General features: G+C 47.5%; 1 protein-coding gene across 2 annotated transcripts in view; it reads left to right on the forward strand.

Moving 5' to 3' along the window:
• Positions 1 to 16,897, forward strand: part of ST8SIA5 (ST8 alpha-N-acetyl-neuraminide alpha-2,8-sialyltransferase 5) — a 65,094-nt gene that overhangs the window by 7,674 nt on the left and 40,523 nt on the right. Inside the window, exon 2 of one of the 2 annotated variants that reach the window (XM_028748867.2) lies at positions 14,041 to 14,148. The exons of the other annotated variant lie outside the window; for it this stretch is intronic. Within the exon in view, the coding sequence (XP_028604700.1) occupies positions 14,041 to 14,148 (108 nt within the window). The remainder of the gene's footprint in view (positions 1 to 14,040; positions 14,149 to 16,897) is intronic. 2 annotated transcript variants of the gene reach the window in all.

Consider the following 16,897-nt stretch of genomic DNA (forward strand, 5'->3'; position numbering starts at 1 on the left):
CAGGTGGTGTATAAATTTTATGAAATTGTGTGTGTGTGTGTCTGTAAAATATAGACACACACCCCACCAGCAGTTAAAAACAATACAAGCAGCACAAATCATTTTAAGTATTAAATCAAGGCAGCTAAAAGGGAGAGAGAGATTGAAAATAGCAGCAGAACACGGAAAGAGTGATGAAAAGAAGTTCAGAATGGAGAAATCTTCAAGGCTGCCTTAAACGACAAATGAAAAAGGTGCCACAAGTCTCTTTGTGGGGAGGGTGCTTTTTTAACATATCATTTCTAACTATCGTTTAACATATTTTCTTATCTTATACAATGTTTTGGACTTCTATCAGCCTCCTCTGAAGATTTTTCAATCTTTATCGCTTAGTCTACATTTCTTAATTTCTCTATTACTTTTAATCGTCCTTAACTAATAACTCTCTTCATAGTCTTCATTGCAGTATTTCGTACAGTCCTCCTTACAAAACGTCTCGTAGTCCTACTAGCGTAATCTGTCTATTACAATTGTTTTTCAAATAGTTCAAATATTTACTCCAGTCCTCTAAGAATCTCTGGTTCCGCAGGTTTCGGATCCTTCCTGTCATCTTATCTAATTCTGCATAGTCCATTAATTTCATTTGCCACTTTTCTTTCTTCGGTAGTTCTTCTTGCTTCCATTTCTGTGCCAATAATATTCTCGCTGGCTTGTCTTTATTTTCCTTGTGGGCAAATTCAATTTGTATCCCTGTTCACTGTTCATGAAAGACCATGTGCAGGTGTATTTTGGGCCTGGGAGAAGGCAGGAGAGCTGAGGTCAATTTCTGAGTCGCAAGAGCAAGGTATGAAGTGCTGTTGACTTCTTCTTCTGCATAGGCTGTGGACCTCCAGAAGTGTGTCTTGGACACCTGCCCCCCGTCACCAAATGACTGGTGATGTCTCCCATTTCTCCTGCATTACACAATCCCCTTTCCTCCACTGCCCTTAAAAAAACAAAAGCATGAAAAGGGTGGTAAAGTAGGGGAGAGAACAGATCACACACACCTGAGCTGTGATTTCAAAAGATCCCTGCAGGAATGTTGCGAGCACTTGCTGTTCAAGCTCTCCCTGCGAGGTAGTATTTTTTTGGCTGTGAAAATAGCACCGCGTAAGAATTCCCGATACATACATCAGCACCTCTGCTCTTAAACTGCAGCCTTGTTAACAGCAAGAACATTTCATTCTGACTCATCCAGCTTTCTCTCTCTCTCTCTCCCCCCCCCCCTCGTTTGGGTAAAGAAAATAAAAGCCAATCAATAAAAAATACTTTCAAAGGTGTCCTTGCCTCAGCACAATTTCCTCCTCCCACCAAAGCTGTGTGTGCTTTAATTGTTTAGTTTTCAACCTCTAGGCCTCCCTTTCCGACTTGAAAAGCTCTCAGCGGTTTGCACCAATTAATAAAACAATGCCAAGCCGGCGTTGAAATGAGTCCTTAAAAACACAGTGTGAGAGAGCACCACGCAAGGAGAAAATTCAGTGAAGTGGGAAAGCCCACACTTCAAAACCTAAGAGTTTGTGGCTGCAGTCCTGAAGTGTGGGTGGGCTCCCATGAGGCAAGACACAGCGATAACAGTAAGAACCTTTATTGAACTACATAACTGGGAAACAGGGGCAAAGCAGCTGCTTATATACATTTCTGAAAGCCTGGGCCACTCCCACTCCCAACGTGATTGGCTGTCTAAACTCCCAAACTGCGAATCACAACTCAGAGTTCAAGGGCCAATGGCAGAGGCCCAAATCCTGAAAAGTTCTGTGATTGGACAACATGTACCGAATCAGAACCCAGGAGCTCAGATTCCTTAGTCCGGACTCAAGCTCAGGCAAACACAGACCACTGAATACATAACAAGTCCTACACCAGGCACCCCCAAACTTGACCCTCCAGACGTTTTGTGACTACAGTTCCCATCATCCCTGAGCACTGGTCCTGTTTCTTAGGGATGATGGGAGTTGTAGTCCCAAAACATCGGGAGGGCCAAGTTTGGGGATGCCTGTCCTACACTCAGTCAACGTGGAGTGTACCTGTGTAGGATTGTGCCATAAGAAGCAGGGCAGCTGCTGTGAATCACAAGTCGGGAGAGAGCTCTTGTGTGCAGGTCTTGATTGATTGCTTTCCATGTACATCTGGCTGGTCCCTGTGAGAAAAGGATGTCGGCAGTGATGTGCAGTGAATTTTTTCCATAGAGGAACGGCCAGGGCCAGAGGAATCAGCTTGCGAGGGCAATTGGTGGGGGGTGATGTTGTGACGTCTTGACGTTGCACGCATGAGCATTGCACCCCCCTCTCTAAGCAGGGCAGAAACATCCCAGGCTATGGGAAAGGGGGTGCCAGGCTTTAATACTTTAATTCTATAATTTACCAGGAACATTTAGGGGACTAGCTTACTTCCCCTAGTCCACTGATCACACACAACTGGATGTCAGATTCATCATCATCATCACCACCACTGATTTATTAAGGTAAAAGTAAAGGGACCCCTGACCATTAGGTCCAGTCGTGGCCGACTCTGGGGTTGCGGCGCTCATCTCGCTTTATTGGCTGAGGGAGCCGGCGTACAGCTTCCAGGTCATGTGGCCAGCATGACTAAGCCGCTTCTGGCGAACCAGAGCAGTGCGCGGAAACGGCGTTTACCTTCCCACTGGAGCGGTACCTATTTTATCTACTTGCACTTTGATGTGCTTTTGAACTGCTAGGTTGCCAGGAGCAGGGACCGAGCAACGGGAGCTCACCCTGTCGCGGGGATTCGAACTGCCGACCTTCTGATCGGCAAGCCCATGAGGCTCAGTGGTTTAACCCACAGCACCACCCGCGTCCCTCACCTTCTAAATCAGCCTTTCTCAACCTGTGGGTCTCCAGATGTTGTTGAACTACAACTCCCATCACCCCTAGTTAGCAAGGCCAGAGCTCAGGGATGATGGGAGTTGTAGTCCAACAACATCTGGGGACCCACAGGTTGAGAACCACATCTAAACCAGTGTTCCCCAACCTTGGGCCTCCAGCTGTTTTTGGACTACAACTCCCATCATCCCTCGCTAGCAAGACCAGTGGTCAAGGATGATGGGAATTGTAGTCCAAAAACAGCTGGAGGCCCAAGGTTGGGGAACACTGATCTAAACTATCACCTCTAGGAGACTGACACAGAAGAGAATTAAAAACAGCAAAGACAGTTAAAACAAGCAAAAAACCCCACAACAAATGGACACCAGAGGTAAAGACCCAACTGGGAAAGCCTGTCAGGGAAAAAACAGTCTTCAGTTATTTTTGGAAGGTGCAAGTGTCTTGACAGGGGTGCTGCTCCACCGAATGGGGCTCTGTTTGGCCCTCAGGACATTCCCCAGATGTGGCCTTCAAGGCCACTCTGTTTGGCCCTCAGGACACTTCCCACCTTGTGTTCAAGCCCAGGCCATGTTCCTCATTGGCCTTGTTTTGCCACCTCAATGAGCGCTTCTGCCCGGCTGACATGCGTCCTTGACGATGCTTCTGGCTTGCCTGGATGTAGGATGCAGAGAGACCTGGGTGTAGAAACCTCTGGCTTTCACAATGTAGCCTGCTTTGCAAAAAGGGAAGAACTGTCTCTGTTGCGCCATCTACTTTCCTCCTGGCCCCACTAAGTACCAGCGAGCTGCCCGTGAGGGGATGCGTCCCTTTGGCTGGAAAAGATTCCCCTCCTCTGCTGTGAATTTAATTATCCACTATGTGCAGAAATGCTTCCTTTCGCTCGTCCGTAATCTGCTCATCCGTTTGATTGGATAACCCCGAGTTCAAGAATCAGGAGAGGGAGAGAGCAATGTCTCCCCATCCACATTTATTCCACTGTGTGTGCAATTTTATAAAAGTCAATCACATCCTCTCCACCTCCGTACCAAACTGGAGGTTCTTTTTCTGGCGTAGTTTCTCTCTGCTTAGGAGCGTAAGAAGTTGCTGGCTCTGTTGGATTGATGCCAGCGACCCATCAAGTCCAGCACCCTGCTGTCACAGCGACCAACCAGGTGCCTATTTGAACCCTCCAAGGAACACCTGAGCATCACAGCGCCCAAGTTAATTTTTTTGTTAAACATGTCTGCAGTACGCAATGGGAGGAAAACTCCTTTTGACACCACCAGCGAGACGTTTTTCTCCCGCTGCAAATCCCAGCTGTGGGTGTTTGGGGACTTATTTGTTTATCTCTGCTATTTATGCATTTCCTTCCCATAATTTCTAAGTGGCGTGCAGGAAATGTGTATGAAAACATACGAAGAAAGGTAAAGGGACCCCTGACCACTAGGTCCAGTCGTGGCCGACTCTGGGGTTGCGGCACTCATCTCACCTTATTGGCCGAGGGAGCCAGCGTACAGCTTCCGGGTCATGCGGCCAGCATGACTAAGCCACTTCTGGCGAACCAGAGCAGCACACGGAAACGCCGATTACCTTCCTGCCGGAGCGGTACCTATTTATCTACTTGCACTTTGACGTGCTTTCGAACTGCTAGGTTGGCAGGAGCAGGGACTGAGCAAAGGGAGCTCACCCCGTCGTGGGGATTCGAACCGCCGACCTTCTGATTGGCAAGCCCTAGGCTCTGTGGTTTAACCCACAGCGCCACCCGCATCCCTTATACGAAGAAAAGAGGCAACTAAATTCCATCATAGAGAACGAAGAAATAGCAAAGTGTTTATCAAGTGCCTGAGGTTCAGAAAGGAGGGGGCAGCTGAATCCCAGTTGGAAGGGAATTCCATTCTGGGTGGTGGGCAGAAAGGTTACCCCCCCATTTCATCCAACTCAGCTCTCTTTCCCAATATTTGTTAAAGATAAATGCAGTAAGCAAGGAGAAGGGCTGGACCTCAGTGGCAGAGAATCTGCTTGGCACCTGGTTCAATCTTCAATGTCATCTCTCAGTAGGCCTGTGAATGTCCCTCATCTGAAATCCTGGAGAGCTTCTGCCGGCCAGTGCAAGCAATACTGACCTAGGTGGGCCAGTGATCTGACCCAGTGTAAGTTCAGCTTCTGAGGTTCCACAGGGAAACAACCTCACTAGTGTCATGTAGAAGACAGGAGTGCCTGGCGTGCTCTGGTCCTGGGGTCACGAAGAGTCGGACATGACTAAACGACTAAACAACAACAGTGTCATGTATAATGGTTGCATTCTCTCTCTCCTCAAAGTTAAAAAAAGCCCCACATTTACCTTGTAGGAAGTAAACCATGAAAATCTGTACAAAATGAGAGAAAATGTATGAGATACAATTGCAAGGTGTTGGATACAGTCATACCTCGGGTTGAATTTGCTTCAGGTTGAGCGCTTTCGGGTTGCGCTCCGCGGCAACCTGGAAATAACGGAGCGTGTTACTTCCGGGTTTCACCGCTTGCGCATGCGCAGACGGTCAAAATGACATCACGCGCATGCGCGGAAACAGCAAAACATGACCCACGCACGCGCAGATGTGCCGTCACATCTTACGTTCTGTTTAGGATCCCGTTCGCATCCCAAGGTACCACTGTACAGTGGTACCTCGGGTTACATATGCTTCAGGTTACATACGCTTCAGGTTACAGACTCTGCTAACCCAGAAATAGTGCTTCAGGTTAAGAACTTTGCTTCAGGATGAGAACAGAAATCGTGCTCCGGCGGCAGCAGGAGGCCCCTTTAGCTAAAGTGGTGCTTCAGGTTATGAACAGTTTCAGGTTCAGAACGGACCTCCGGAATGAATTAAGTACTTAACCTGAGGTACCACTGTATTGCCGAAATGTCTGATTGCCGCTGCTTAGATTGTCTGGCGTCAACTGTTGAATTTTGGATATTCGCTGAACATGGCAAACACAGCCGGTATTTGGAGAATATTGGCCGCCAACATTTAGGGAAGACCTTCGGAGCAAATTAATTTGTTTGCAGCTCTCCTTCAGCAAACTGGGTCGCATTATTTTGCTCCTTGTCCTTTAAGGATGCAAGGAGGGGGACGGACGCACGTATGGCTGTGACTCTGCTTCCTTTCCCTTCTTTGCCATGATTGATGTGGGCATTTCCTTTTCGATGGTTAAACCCAAGGGTGTTCATCACTCAGCAGTCCACAAAGCCTGGAGGCAGGGAAACCTGCCATCCTTCCTTGGGTGACCTTGGGTGTTCTTGTTTCTGGCCAATCCTTGGCTTGCTCCTTTGTTGACAACTGCTCTCCATTCCCCCATCAACTGCTACACGCAGCTCAGTGCTCTGGAGATTGGCCGCCAACATTTAGGGAAGACCTTCGGAGCAAATTAATTTGTTTGCAGCTCTCCTTCAGCAAACTGGGTCGCATTATTTTGCTCCTTGTCCTTTAAGGATGCAAGGAGGGGGACGGACGCACGTATGGCTGTGACTCTGCTTCCTTTCCCTTCTTTGCCATGATTGATGTGGGCATTTCCTTTTCGATGGTTAAACCCAAGGGTGTTCATCACTCAGCAGTCCACAAAGCCTGGAGGCAGGGAAACCTGCCATCCTTCCTTGGGTGACCTTGGGTGTTCTTGTTTCTGGCCAATCCTTGGCTTGCTCCTTTGTTGACAACTGCTCTCCATTCCCCCATCAACTGCTACACGCAGCTCAGTGCTCTGGAGATGTCCATGCCAACACAGTCTGGCAGCAGCTCCTCTTGGCACAGTTCTTTGGCATCCTTCTGCCAGCGCCAGAGACGAAAGCCAAGTGAGGCGAAATAATGAAGTTCCTATTTTTCACCCTTTGTCGCCTTCTCCGGTATTTTTGCGTCCAGTTTTTCTGCTCTCCGTTGATGGCGGTTCTCTGAGCGTCATCGAGCGACGACGACAACTTCACATCTCAATTACGGAAAAGCAAAAACTGAAGCAGCGGTTATACCACTTTTTAAAATAAATTTTATAATGGCTTATAGAGAAAAACGTAAAAATGAATATATTTAACCTTTTTTTTTTGAAAAAAACCCAAACCAAGACTTTTATCTAGATGAACAAAGGGGGGGGGGAGGGGGAAAGAAATAGAGAAAGTAAAAGAAACAAATAAAACAAATAAAAAGAGTAATAAAAAGAGTAGAAAAGAGGTTAAAAGAGAAAGGTAGAAAACTCAGATTCAGAAAATAAATAACTTCTGATTCTTCATCTATCTGCTATGTTAAAAAAAGCAATATTCAGTTTGTCCAATCCACCTAACAAAGCCACTTTCTATAAACAAACATGATCTTCAATCCTCAAATCCATATATCTTTATGTCTTTTTCTTTTTCATGTAAAAAGTCTGTGAGGGGCTTCCAATCTTTAACACATGTTAACAATGACTTAACAACATTTAGTCTCTGACTAAACATGTCAATTTAGCCATTTCAGCTAAGGCTCTTAGTTTTAACAGCCATTCTTCCATTGCTGATAATAATGGGTCCTCCCATCTTTGTGCATATAAAAGTCTCGCAGCCGTAATCATATATTGTAATAAAGTTCCACAGTCCTTTGCTAACTGTATATATCCATAAGTCCCGCCAGGAAGAGTTCTGGCTTCAGCTGAAAACCAGCAGTTATACTATCAAAACAAACCAGCTTGAATCAGAGAGCAGCAGAACATCTCAGCGGTGGACAATTTGAACAGAGACAAAAGAACAATAATAATTAAAACCACCGGGTTAAACGAACATACGAAGTATATTGGTACCGTTAGAGGTCTCCTGGCATCCATCTCAAATGGGTGACAGCCTGTACTCTCTATGAAGCTGTGTACTGGTAGGGTTGCTATTTCCGGAATCAATTTTGCTCAACAACTTTTGTGTCTGGATTTTCACTGTTTGAAACGTGGCAACCCTATGTAGTGGTCATCTCTGAACTGAACTCTTCATGACAGCCTCCCTGCCCATTCCACATAACAAACTACCCTCATAGCTATGGCTTTCTGAGGTCCCAAGTGCATTTAAAACAGCATCATAACACTTTAAACAGTCATTGCTTCCCGCCCAAGGAATCCTGGGAGCTGTAGTTTGTTAAGGTTGCTGATAGTTGTTAGGAGGCCCCTGTTCCCCTAGCAGAACTACAATTCCCAGAGTTCCCTGTGAAGAGCGATTGACGGCTAAACGGCTCTCAGAACAATAGCTCTGGGAGGGGAACAGGGGAGGCCTTGGACCCAGTTTCCTTCTTCCTTCAGAGTGATGAGTTCACAGAAGCCGATGCCATTGCAAATGTGATGGCCTTGAAGGTGCCACAAGTCTCTTCTGCTATTTTTAAGGAACGTTGGTGTATCTGTAGGGTTTTGAGAAAATTTCAGGTTTGTGAGGTGCCTCCTTTTGGTGAAATAGCATGGGAAAATGACCAACTGTGCCCTCTCTTGAGTGCCAAAATCCCAGTCCAGTTCAGAGGCTCAAGTGATTACAGTCAGACCCCTTCTGCATTTTGCATTTAAAGCAGTATCTTATCTTAATCTTATCTATCTTTTCACAGAGTAGTTTAACAGCCCATATCTCTTCCCAGGGAACTCTGGGAATTGTACAGTGGTGCCCCGCAAGACGAATGCCTCGCAAGACGAAAAACTCGCTAGACGAAAGGGTTTTCCGTTTTTTGAGTCGTTCCGCAAGACGAATTTCCCTATGGGCTTGCTTCTGCTTCGCAAGACGAAACGTCTTGCGAGTTCTTGTGAGTTTGTTTCCTTTTTCTTAAAGCCGCTAAGCCGTTAATAGCCGCTAAGCCGCTAATAGCCGCTAAGCCGCTAATAGCCGTGCTTCTCAAGACGAAAAAATCGCAAGATGAAGAGACTCGCGGAACGGATTCATTTCGCCTTGCGAGGCACCACTGTAGTTCTGTCAGGGGAATGGGCATCTCCTAACTACTCTCAGCACCCTTATCAAACTGTGGTTCCCAGGATTTTTGGGGGGAAGCTATGACCGTTCAGGGTGGCGCTGTGGGTTAAACCACAGAGCCTAGGACTTCCTGATCAGAAGGTCGGGGGTTCGAATCCCCGTAATGGGGTGAGCTCCCGCTGCTCAGTCCCTGCTCCTGCCAACGTAGCAGTTTGAAAGCATATCAAAGTGCAAGTAGATAAATAGGTACCACTCCGGTGGGAAGGTAAACAGTGTTTCCGTTCGCTGCTCTGGTTCGCCAGAAGCGGCTTAGTCATGCTGGCCACATGACCCGGAAGCTGTTCGCCAGCTCCCTCAGCCAATAAAGCGAGATGAGCGCCGCAACCCCAGAGTCGGTCACAACTGGACCTAATGGTCAGGGGTCCCCTTACCTTTAACTACTCTCAGCACCCTTATCAAACTGTGGTTCCTAGGATTTTTTTGGGGAAGCTATGACCGTTTAGGGTGGCGCTGTGGGTTAAACCACAGAGCCTAGGACTTCCTGATCAGAAGGTCGGGGGTTCGAATCCCCGTAATGGGGTGAGCTCCCGCTGCTCAGTCCCTGCTCCTGCCAACGTAGCAGTTTGAAAGCATATCAAAGTGCAAGTAGATAAAGAGGTTCCACTCCGGTGGGAAGGTAAACAGTGTTTCCGTTCGCTGCTCTGGTTCGCCAGAAGCGGCTTAGTCATGCTGGCCACATGACCCGGAAGCTGTTCGCCAGCTCCCTCGGCCAATAAAGCGAGATGAGTGCCGCAACCCCAGAGTCGGTCACAACTGGACCTAATGGTCAGGGGTCCCCTTACCTTTAACTACTCTCAGCACCCTTATCAAACTGTGGTTCCCAGGATTCTTTGGGGGAAGCTATGACCATTTAAACTGGTATGATATTGTTTTGGAGGTATAGTGCAGATATAGGGCCTAAGTCTATACAACCAAAATCCTTTTTGGGGCTGCAGCAGGCCTTATGGTTTCAGCACCAAGCCTGCTTTTGTTTCAGCTCGATGAAGACCTCAGGTGGACCTGAAAGCTTGCTTACTGCTCTGGGATGTTTTGCTCGCTCACAACAAAAGGGTGCTGGGATTTTTTTCCAAGGGAAAGTTACAGTTTACCCCCAGGGTCATGCATGCTCATGTAGGCTACGTTTTCCTCCGCTCGGCTTATTTGGTGGGTTCCTCTCTTGAGAAAAGCTTATTTGTTTGACGTGCAGAGGAAATCGTGCCCGGGGAGATGATGCCGCCGTCCCTGCTGTGACATATGTTGGTGGCAATTTTTCTCTGCCCATCTCTGCTCCGCTGTGCATTGAAGCTCTGCAGACGCAAAGCCCGGAGCCCAAATGAAAACATCGAGCACCTCCTTGACCCAGTTCAGGTATCGCACAATCAGCCAGGGGCGCCCTAATCTGGAGATGCCTTTGGTGGAGGAGGAAAGCAATTCGACGAGAGGAGCCCTTTGAGGGGGTGGACATCATCCCGGCCTGTAATTGCTCCTGACCTGAAGCCCTCTTGGGAGTTCTCCGGGCTGCTGTCAGGAAATCAAGTTTAACAGATGTCAGGTCTCTCTCTATCCCCTGCCCTCCCAGCTCCTTTTGGAGGAAGGCCAGAGGAAGATCAGTCAGACTAATTTGAGGAGTGGAAAGATATGTCTTATGAGGAGCGGCTTAACATGCTTGCCCTTCAGATCACAGCGAGCGACGGGATCCAATTTAAGCACCCTCAATGCTAAGGGAGTTCAAGTCAGGATGCTGTTATGGACCCGGTGGCTCATTATGTAATACAGCCTTTCCCAACCTGTGGGTCCCCAGATGTTGTTGAACTACAACTCCCATCACCCCTAGCTAGCAAGGCCAGAGCTCAGGGATGATGGGAGTTGTAGTCCAACAGCATCTGGGGACCCACAGGTTGAGAACCACGGAATAGAAGAAGTTCCCAACTGGATCAGGCCCATCTTAGGCCAGCATCCTGTTTTCACAGTGGCCATCCGGATGCCTGTGGGGAACTCGAAAACAGGATTTGTTTTTGTCCCCCCCCCATAAAATTCTATTCATTTTATAACACAAATAAACAATACAAACAATACAAACAAATTCTTGTCTTATCCTTATTTTTTTAAACATTATTAGGTGGGCTTCCCCAAGTCCCCCCATCTGATTTTCATTTTACCTCATCTTTAGCAGTGCATAATTTCTAACCATTTTTTTTATCACCTTTACTTTTACCATAAAAATCTTCACATTTTATCACTTACAATTAATACTATTTTAAAATAGACTGTCTTCTACTTCTAACCCTACAGCCTATATCCACTTCCAAAGCTATTCTAAGATTTAAATACAGTGGTACCTCGGGTTACATACGCTTCAGGTTACAGCCGCTTCAGGTGACAGACTCCGCTAACCCAGAAATAGTGCTTCAGGTTAAGAACTTTGCTTCAGGATGAGAACAGAAATAGTGCTCCGGCGGCGCGGCAGCAGCAGGAGGCCCCATTAGCTAAAGTGGTGCTTCAGGTTAAGAACAGTTTCAGCTTAAGAACGGACCTCCGGAACGAATTAAGTACTTAACCCAAGGTACCACTGTATTAACATATTTCTTCAAATATTGCTTAAACTTCTTCCAATCTTCTTCCACTGTTTCTTCTCTCTGGTCCCGGAGTCTCCCGGTCAGTTCGGCAAGTTCCATATAGTCCATCATCTTCATCTGCCGTTCTTCGATAGTTGGTAATCGCAAGTAGGATTTGAGCAAGAAAAGCAACTCTTCCCTCTTGAGGTTTCCAGCAAACTGGTATTTGGAAGCTTCTGACTCTGGAGGCAGATCATAGCTCTCATGACTGGTAGCCATTGATAGACCCCTCCTCCAAGAATGTGGCCAGTCCTCCTTTAAAGCTACCCAAGTTTGTGACCGTCCTCCTGTGGGAGGGAGTTCCACAGTCTAACAATACGCTGCCTGAGTATGAGAGAGAAAGCCTCAAGGCTGTGGCTGATGGCGGTGTGGTGCAGCAGGCAAAATTCTGGATTTTGCTGCCAGAGCCAACATCCCGATCTCCTTTCAAGAGAATATCACTATCTCTTAGCTAGAGCTGGGTGATATGTTGGTAAGTCATCTGAAACCTGTGTAGCATTCAGATTACTATGCCCGTTTCAGACATTTTGAACTGGCAATGCATCCCAGCCGTGTCTGGAGATGGCAGGATTTGAACTGGGACCTTTGGCAAGCAAGGCAAAATGTTCTGCCACTGAGCTATGGTCCTTCCCTAAAGGTGAGTGAGGGGATGGATGGACGCGATAGATGGGAATGAAATTCTCTCTTTTCAAAAAAAAAAATTTATTTGATTTTACAAATATAGAATTACACCAGTACAAATGACATATCCATATTTAGAGATTTTCCCGAATCTCTGGACTTCCCACCTTCCCCTCCCCTCCTATTGTCTACCTTCTCAACTGCATATTATTTCATCATCCATGTTTTGTATCTTTCCATTTTGTCCATAATATTTGCTGCATTCCAAGTGTTACTAGAATCCTGCTAATGTTTTCATCTGAGGACAGTGGTCTCCTAGATACATTATCAATTTTCCCATTCTTTATTAAAAGTTTTTGTCTTCTTGGTTCCTGAGCTTTCTGGTCAGTTTTGCTATTTCGGCATAATCCAACAGCTTGGTTTGCCATTCCTCTGTCGTAGGGACATTGTCTTCTTTCCATCTCTGGGCTAGTAGCATCCATGTGGTTCAGGGCCAGATTTAGGTTTGATGAAGCGCTAATCTACTGAAGGTAATGGGGCCCTTTATATGTCCAGCTGTCCTTTGTCAACAACAAATTGTCACTGTTTTTTGTGTTGAATATATGCTACATGGCACCGTATTTTGCGCTCTATAAGACACACCTGACTATAAGACGCACCTAGTTTTTAGAGGAGGAAAACAAGAAAAGCCAGCAAGAGCCGCAGAAACGCTCGCTTGGCGCGGCTCTTTAAAGATAGAGCGGCTCTTGCTGGCATTCCTGGGAGGTGGGAGAAGGGATGGAGGGCAGCCCATCAGTCCCTGAAAAGTCCCTCCTCCCTGAAAAGCCAGAGGAAGCTGTGCAGCTATCTCTGAAGCCAGCACAGCAAGAGTGATAGCTGATCAGCGGCTCTTGCTCTGCTGGCTTTCCAGCGAAGTGGGAGGAGGGACGGAAGGGGCGGCTCTTGCTCTGCTGGCTTCAGTGAAACCTCCGCAGCCTACATTCACTCCATAAGACTCACACACATTTCTCCTTACTTTTTAGGAGGAAAAAAGTGCGTCTTATGGAGCGAAAAATACGGTAGTTTATGGACCTAATAGGTATCTAAAGCCATTTGCACATAACAAAATATGTATTTTATCACATTGGTTTTATTTTATTTGTTTTTTTATCTTATATTTTGGAAATGTACATTCATTTTTTCCCCTTTAATTTTTTTGCCCCCCCCCTCCCCCGAGAGTAGGGCCCTAAGCTATAGCTTGTTTAGCTTATATGTAAATCTGGCACTAGTGCGGCTGTTGTCGCATACATAAAGAGCCTTTCCTGGATGGGAATGAAATTCTGCATGGGTTGGAAAAAGTGGACAGAGAGAGAATACGCATGTTGGAATCATAGAGTCGGAAGGGACCCCTAAGGTCATCCATTCCAACCCCCTGTGATGCAAGAATCTCAACTAAGGAAGATGCCCATCAAGCGAAAGGAAGCGCATTGTTAAGCTGGGTTTTTTAAAAAGCAATTAAACTTATTTAGAGCATTTGTAGCATGCTTTTCACCAAAAAAAGTCTCCCGGAGCGGCTTACATGAAATCAAAACAAGACACCCCCTTCCCACAGGTTTTTTTGATGCCAGCCTCGGCAGTAGCTGTACGGGACACCCCCGAAGAAGCAGACTCCTAGAAAAGTTGCATTTGCAGCTGCAAGATGTAGAATTGGGCCACAGGTGCAAAGCGGGTTAGGCAAATTCAGATGCAGCCTCCCAACCCAAAGAGAAAAGACCCTGACCTTTCGTAATGATAAAGTAGCCTTCCCCAAGTTGGTGCCCTCCAGATGTTTTGGACCACAGATCGTGGCTGGGGCTTTGCAATCCAGAACATCTGGAGGCCACCAGCTTCGGGAAGGCTGCACTAAACCAATGCGGTTCCTGCCCTTTGCAAAAACGCATTCCGTCCACCGTGTAACGGGCTGGATAGAAACTGAGCCGATGAAATCTGCAAAATACCAATTGCCTCGTTTTTTTGCTAGTGGGCTGCAGTTTAGCTGGCAGAGTGGAGAGGAAATGGCCAATTGGACCGGCAGCCTCAATTTCACGGATGGCGGAGCTCTGAGGAGTGGCGGTGACACTGGCACCAGGTACAATCGGACACACCCAGGGCGTTGTGGTGGCGGGGTTGACCGTGGTCCCTGGGGAGAGTCGCCTGGCACAGTCGGGGCAGGCCCCACAGCTCAGTGGCAGAGCGCTGCGTCCTTTGCATGCACGAGGCCCCAGTGTTGTGTTCTGAGGCCAAAGGAAAAGGACTGGACCCTGATTAAAATAAGACACGAGGCTTTGACCGGCAAGGCTCTCGGAGGAAGTGTGTACACCACACCCTCACCCGGCCATTTTATTAACAAAAGAACCCTTTACACAGTGCTCGTAAGAACCAATCAGATTTCCTCTGAGCATTTAAACAAACCCCACGTGCGGACAAAGTTAAAACTACAAACACTAGTTTAAGCATGCATACTTTTGGAGTAAATGAGTGAAAACTACAAAGGAGCGCATTCAGCAATCCTGGAGGTCATAAACAATCAATACACATGATAAGAAGGATAGCCAGGAGGACAGCGATCATTATCACCTTCATGTGAAACCTGTTTCCTGGCCCTAAGATTAACATCCTAAAATTAACATATCAGAAAAGCTACATCGAGGAAACTGCCCACTGTCTTTGAGGACCCAGGTCGCCTGCCTGTCTAAGTGTGTACCTGACTTGTCAAGAAAGAGGAATGGAACAGGGATGCAGAGGTGTAGATTGACCAAGAATCGTATCAAAATAGTTTAAACCTAGTCAACGCAATGCTTTCATTGCTGACACAGATGGCTTACTCTATATTTGTTATAATTTCTCATAGCAATCCCACCTGATCACTACACCCAGGATTTCTGGTAGCAGCACCGGGAAAGTCCCTGCACCCACGGAGAGATCCCCGCAGGTCAGAGCACCAGGGTTAGATGGAGCATTGATCTAGCTAACGGGATGCGGGTGGCGCTGTAGTCTAAACCACTGAGCCTCTTGGGCTTGCCGATCAGAAGGTCAGCGGTTCGAATCCCTGAAAAGGGGTGAGCTCCAGTTGCTCTGCCCCAGCTCCTGCCAACCTAGCAATTCGAAAGCACACCAGTGCAAGTAGATAACTAGGTACTGCTGTGGCGGGAAAGTAAACAGCATTTCCATGTGCTCTGGCTTCCATCACGGTGTTCTGTTGTGCCAGAAGCGCTTTAGTCCTGCTGGCCACATGACCTGGAAAGCTGTCTGTGGACAAATGCAGGCTCCCTTGGTCTAAAAGCGAGATGAGTGCTGCAACCCCATAGTCGCCTTTGACTGGACTTCACCGTCCAGGGGTCCTTTATATTTTTACCTTTTAGATCTAATTCCATGTATGTCATGGACTGGCTAAGAGAAGAGAATAAAGATTGGGGGGGGGGGGAGGCGGGACATTCAGCTGCACAAGTGTAAATCCTTGCGCTGATGGGACATGTTAGTTGGTCTGATTGACAGTTAAGTCTACTGCTACGACGGCTACTACTACTAATAATTTGCAAGGCTTTAGCAGTCTTTCCCCAAATTGGTGCCTCCCTCCAGAAGTTTTGGACCACAATGTCCCATCAGCTGATGGTAAAAGTAGTCCGAAATAGCTGGCAAGCACCAGGTTTTGGAAGGCAGAGAGCCTTCTCGGTAGTGGCACCCGTGTGGATGCGCATGTGGTTCTTCAGGTCGTAGTTGTGGACGAATTTGGCATTGCAGTGGATGCAGAGGTAGGGCCTTTCTCCCGTGTGCTTCCGCATGTGGATCTTCAGCTTGTCTTGCCTGCAAAAAGGAGAAGCAACATTATCAGTTCGGGGCAGCTCCTCCAAGATCACATAACACCTACATTGAAAGACCTACATTGGCTCCCAGTACATTTCCAAGCACAATTCAAAGTGTTGGTGCCGACCTTTAAAGCCCTAAATGGCCTCAGCCCAGTATACCTGAAGGAGCGTCTCCACCTCCATCGTTCTGCCCTGACACTGAGGTCCAGCTCCGAGGGCCTTCTGGAGGTTCCCTCACTGCGAGAAGCCAAACCATAGGGAACCAGGCAGAGGGCCTTCTCGGTAGTGGCGCCCGCCCTGTGGAACTCCCTCCCACCTGATGTCAAAGAAAAAAAACAACTACCAGACTTTTAGAAGACATCTGAAGGCAGCCCTGTTTAGGGAAGCTTTTAACGTTTCATAGGTTATTGTATTTTAATAGTTTGTTGGAAGCCGCCCAGAGTGGCTGACGAAACCCAGCCAGATGGGCAGGATATACCGTATTTTTCGCCCTATAGGACGCACCGTCCCATAAGGCGCACCTAGTTTTTTTTTGGGGGGGGGAATTATTTCCCCCCCAGGCGCGGGGCTGGGGCAGGGGAGGCCCGAGCTTCCCCCGACCCCAGCCCCCAAACAGGCAGCTCTCTGCAAGCCGTGGGAGCCCAGCGCTGGCTCCCGCTGCTTGCGGAGAGGTCCGCGAAGCCTGGACGCACTGATCTCAGCGCGCGCAGGCTTCGGCATGCCGGCAACTCTCCGCAAGCAGCGGGAGCGCTCCCGCTGCTTGCGGAGAGGTCCGCGAAGCCTGGAGACCGAGAGGGGTTGGTGCGCACCGACCCCTCTCGCTCTCCAGGCTTCAGCGAAAGCCTGCATTCGCCCCATAGGACGCACCCAGATTTCCCCTTCATTTTTGGAGGGGAAAAAGTGCATCCTATAGGGCGAAAAATACTAAATACTAAATTATTATTACTACTATTATTATGAAGGGTGATCCAGAAGGATAGGGACAGAGGATGATGTCTCAATCAATCAATCAATCAATCAGTCAATTAACTT

The sequence above is a fragment of the Podarcis muralis genome, chromosome 11 (genome assembly GCF_964188315.1).
Source record: "Podarcis muralis chromosome 11, rPodMur119.hap1.1, whole genome shotgun sequence".
NCBI lineage: Eukaryota > Metazoa > Chordata > Lepidosauria > Squamata > Lacertidae > Podarcis > Podarcis muralis.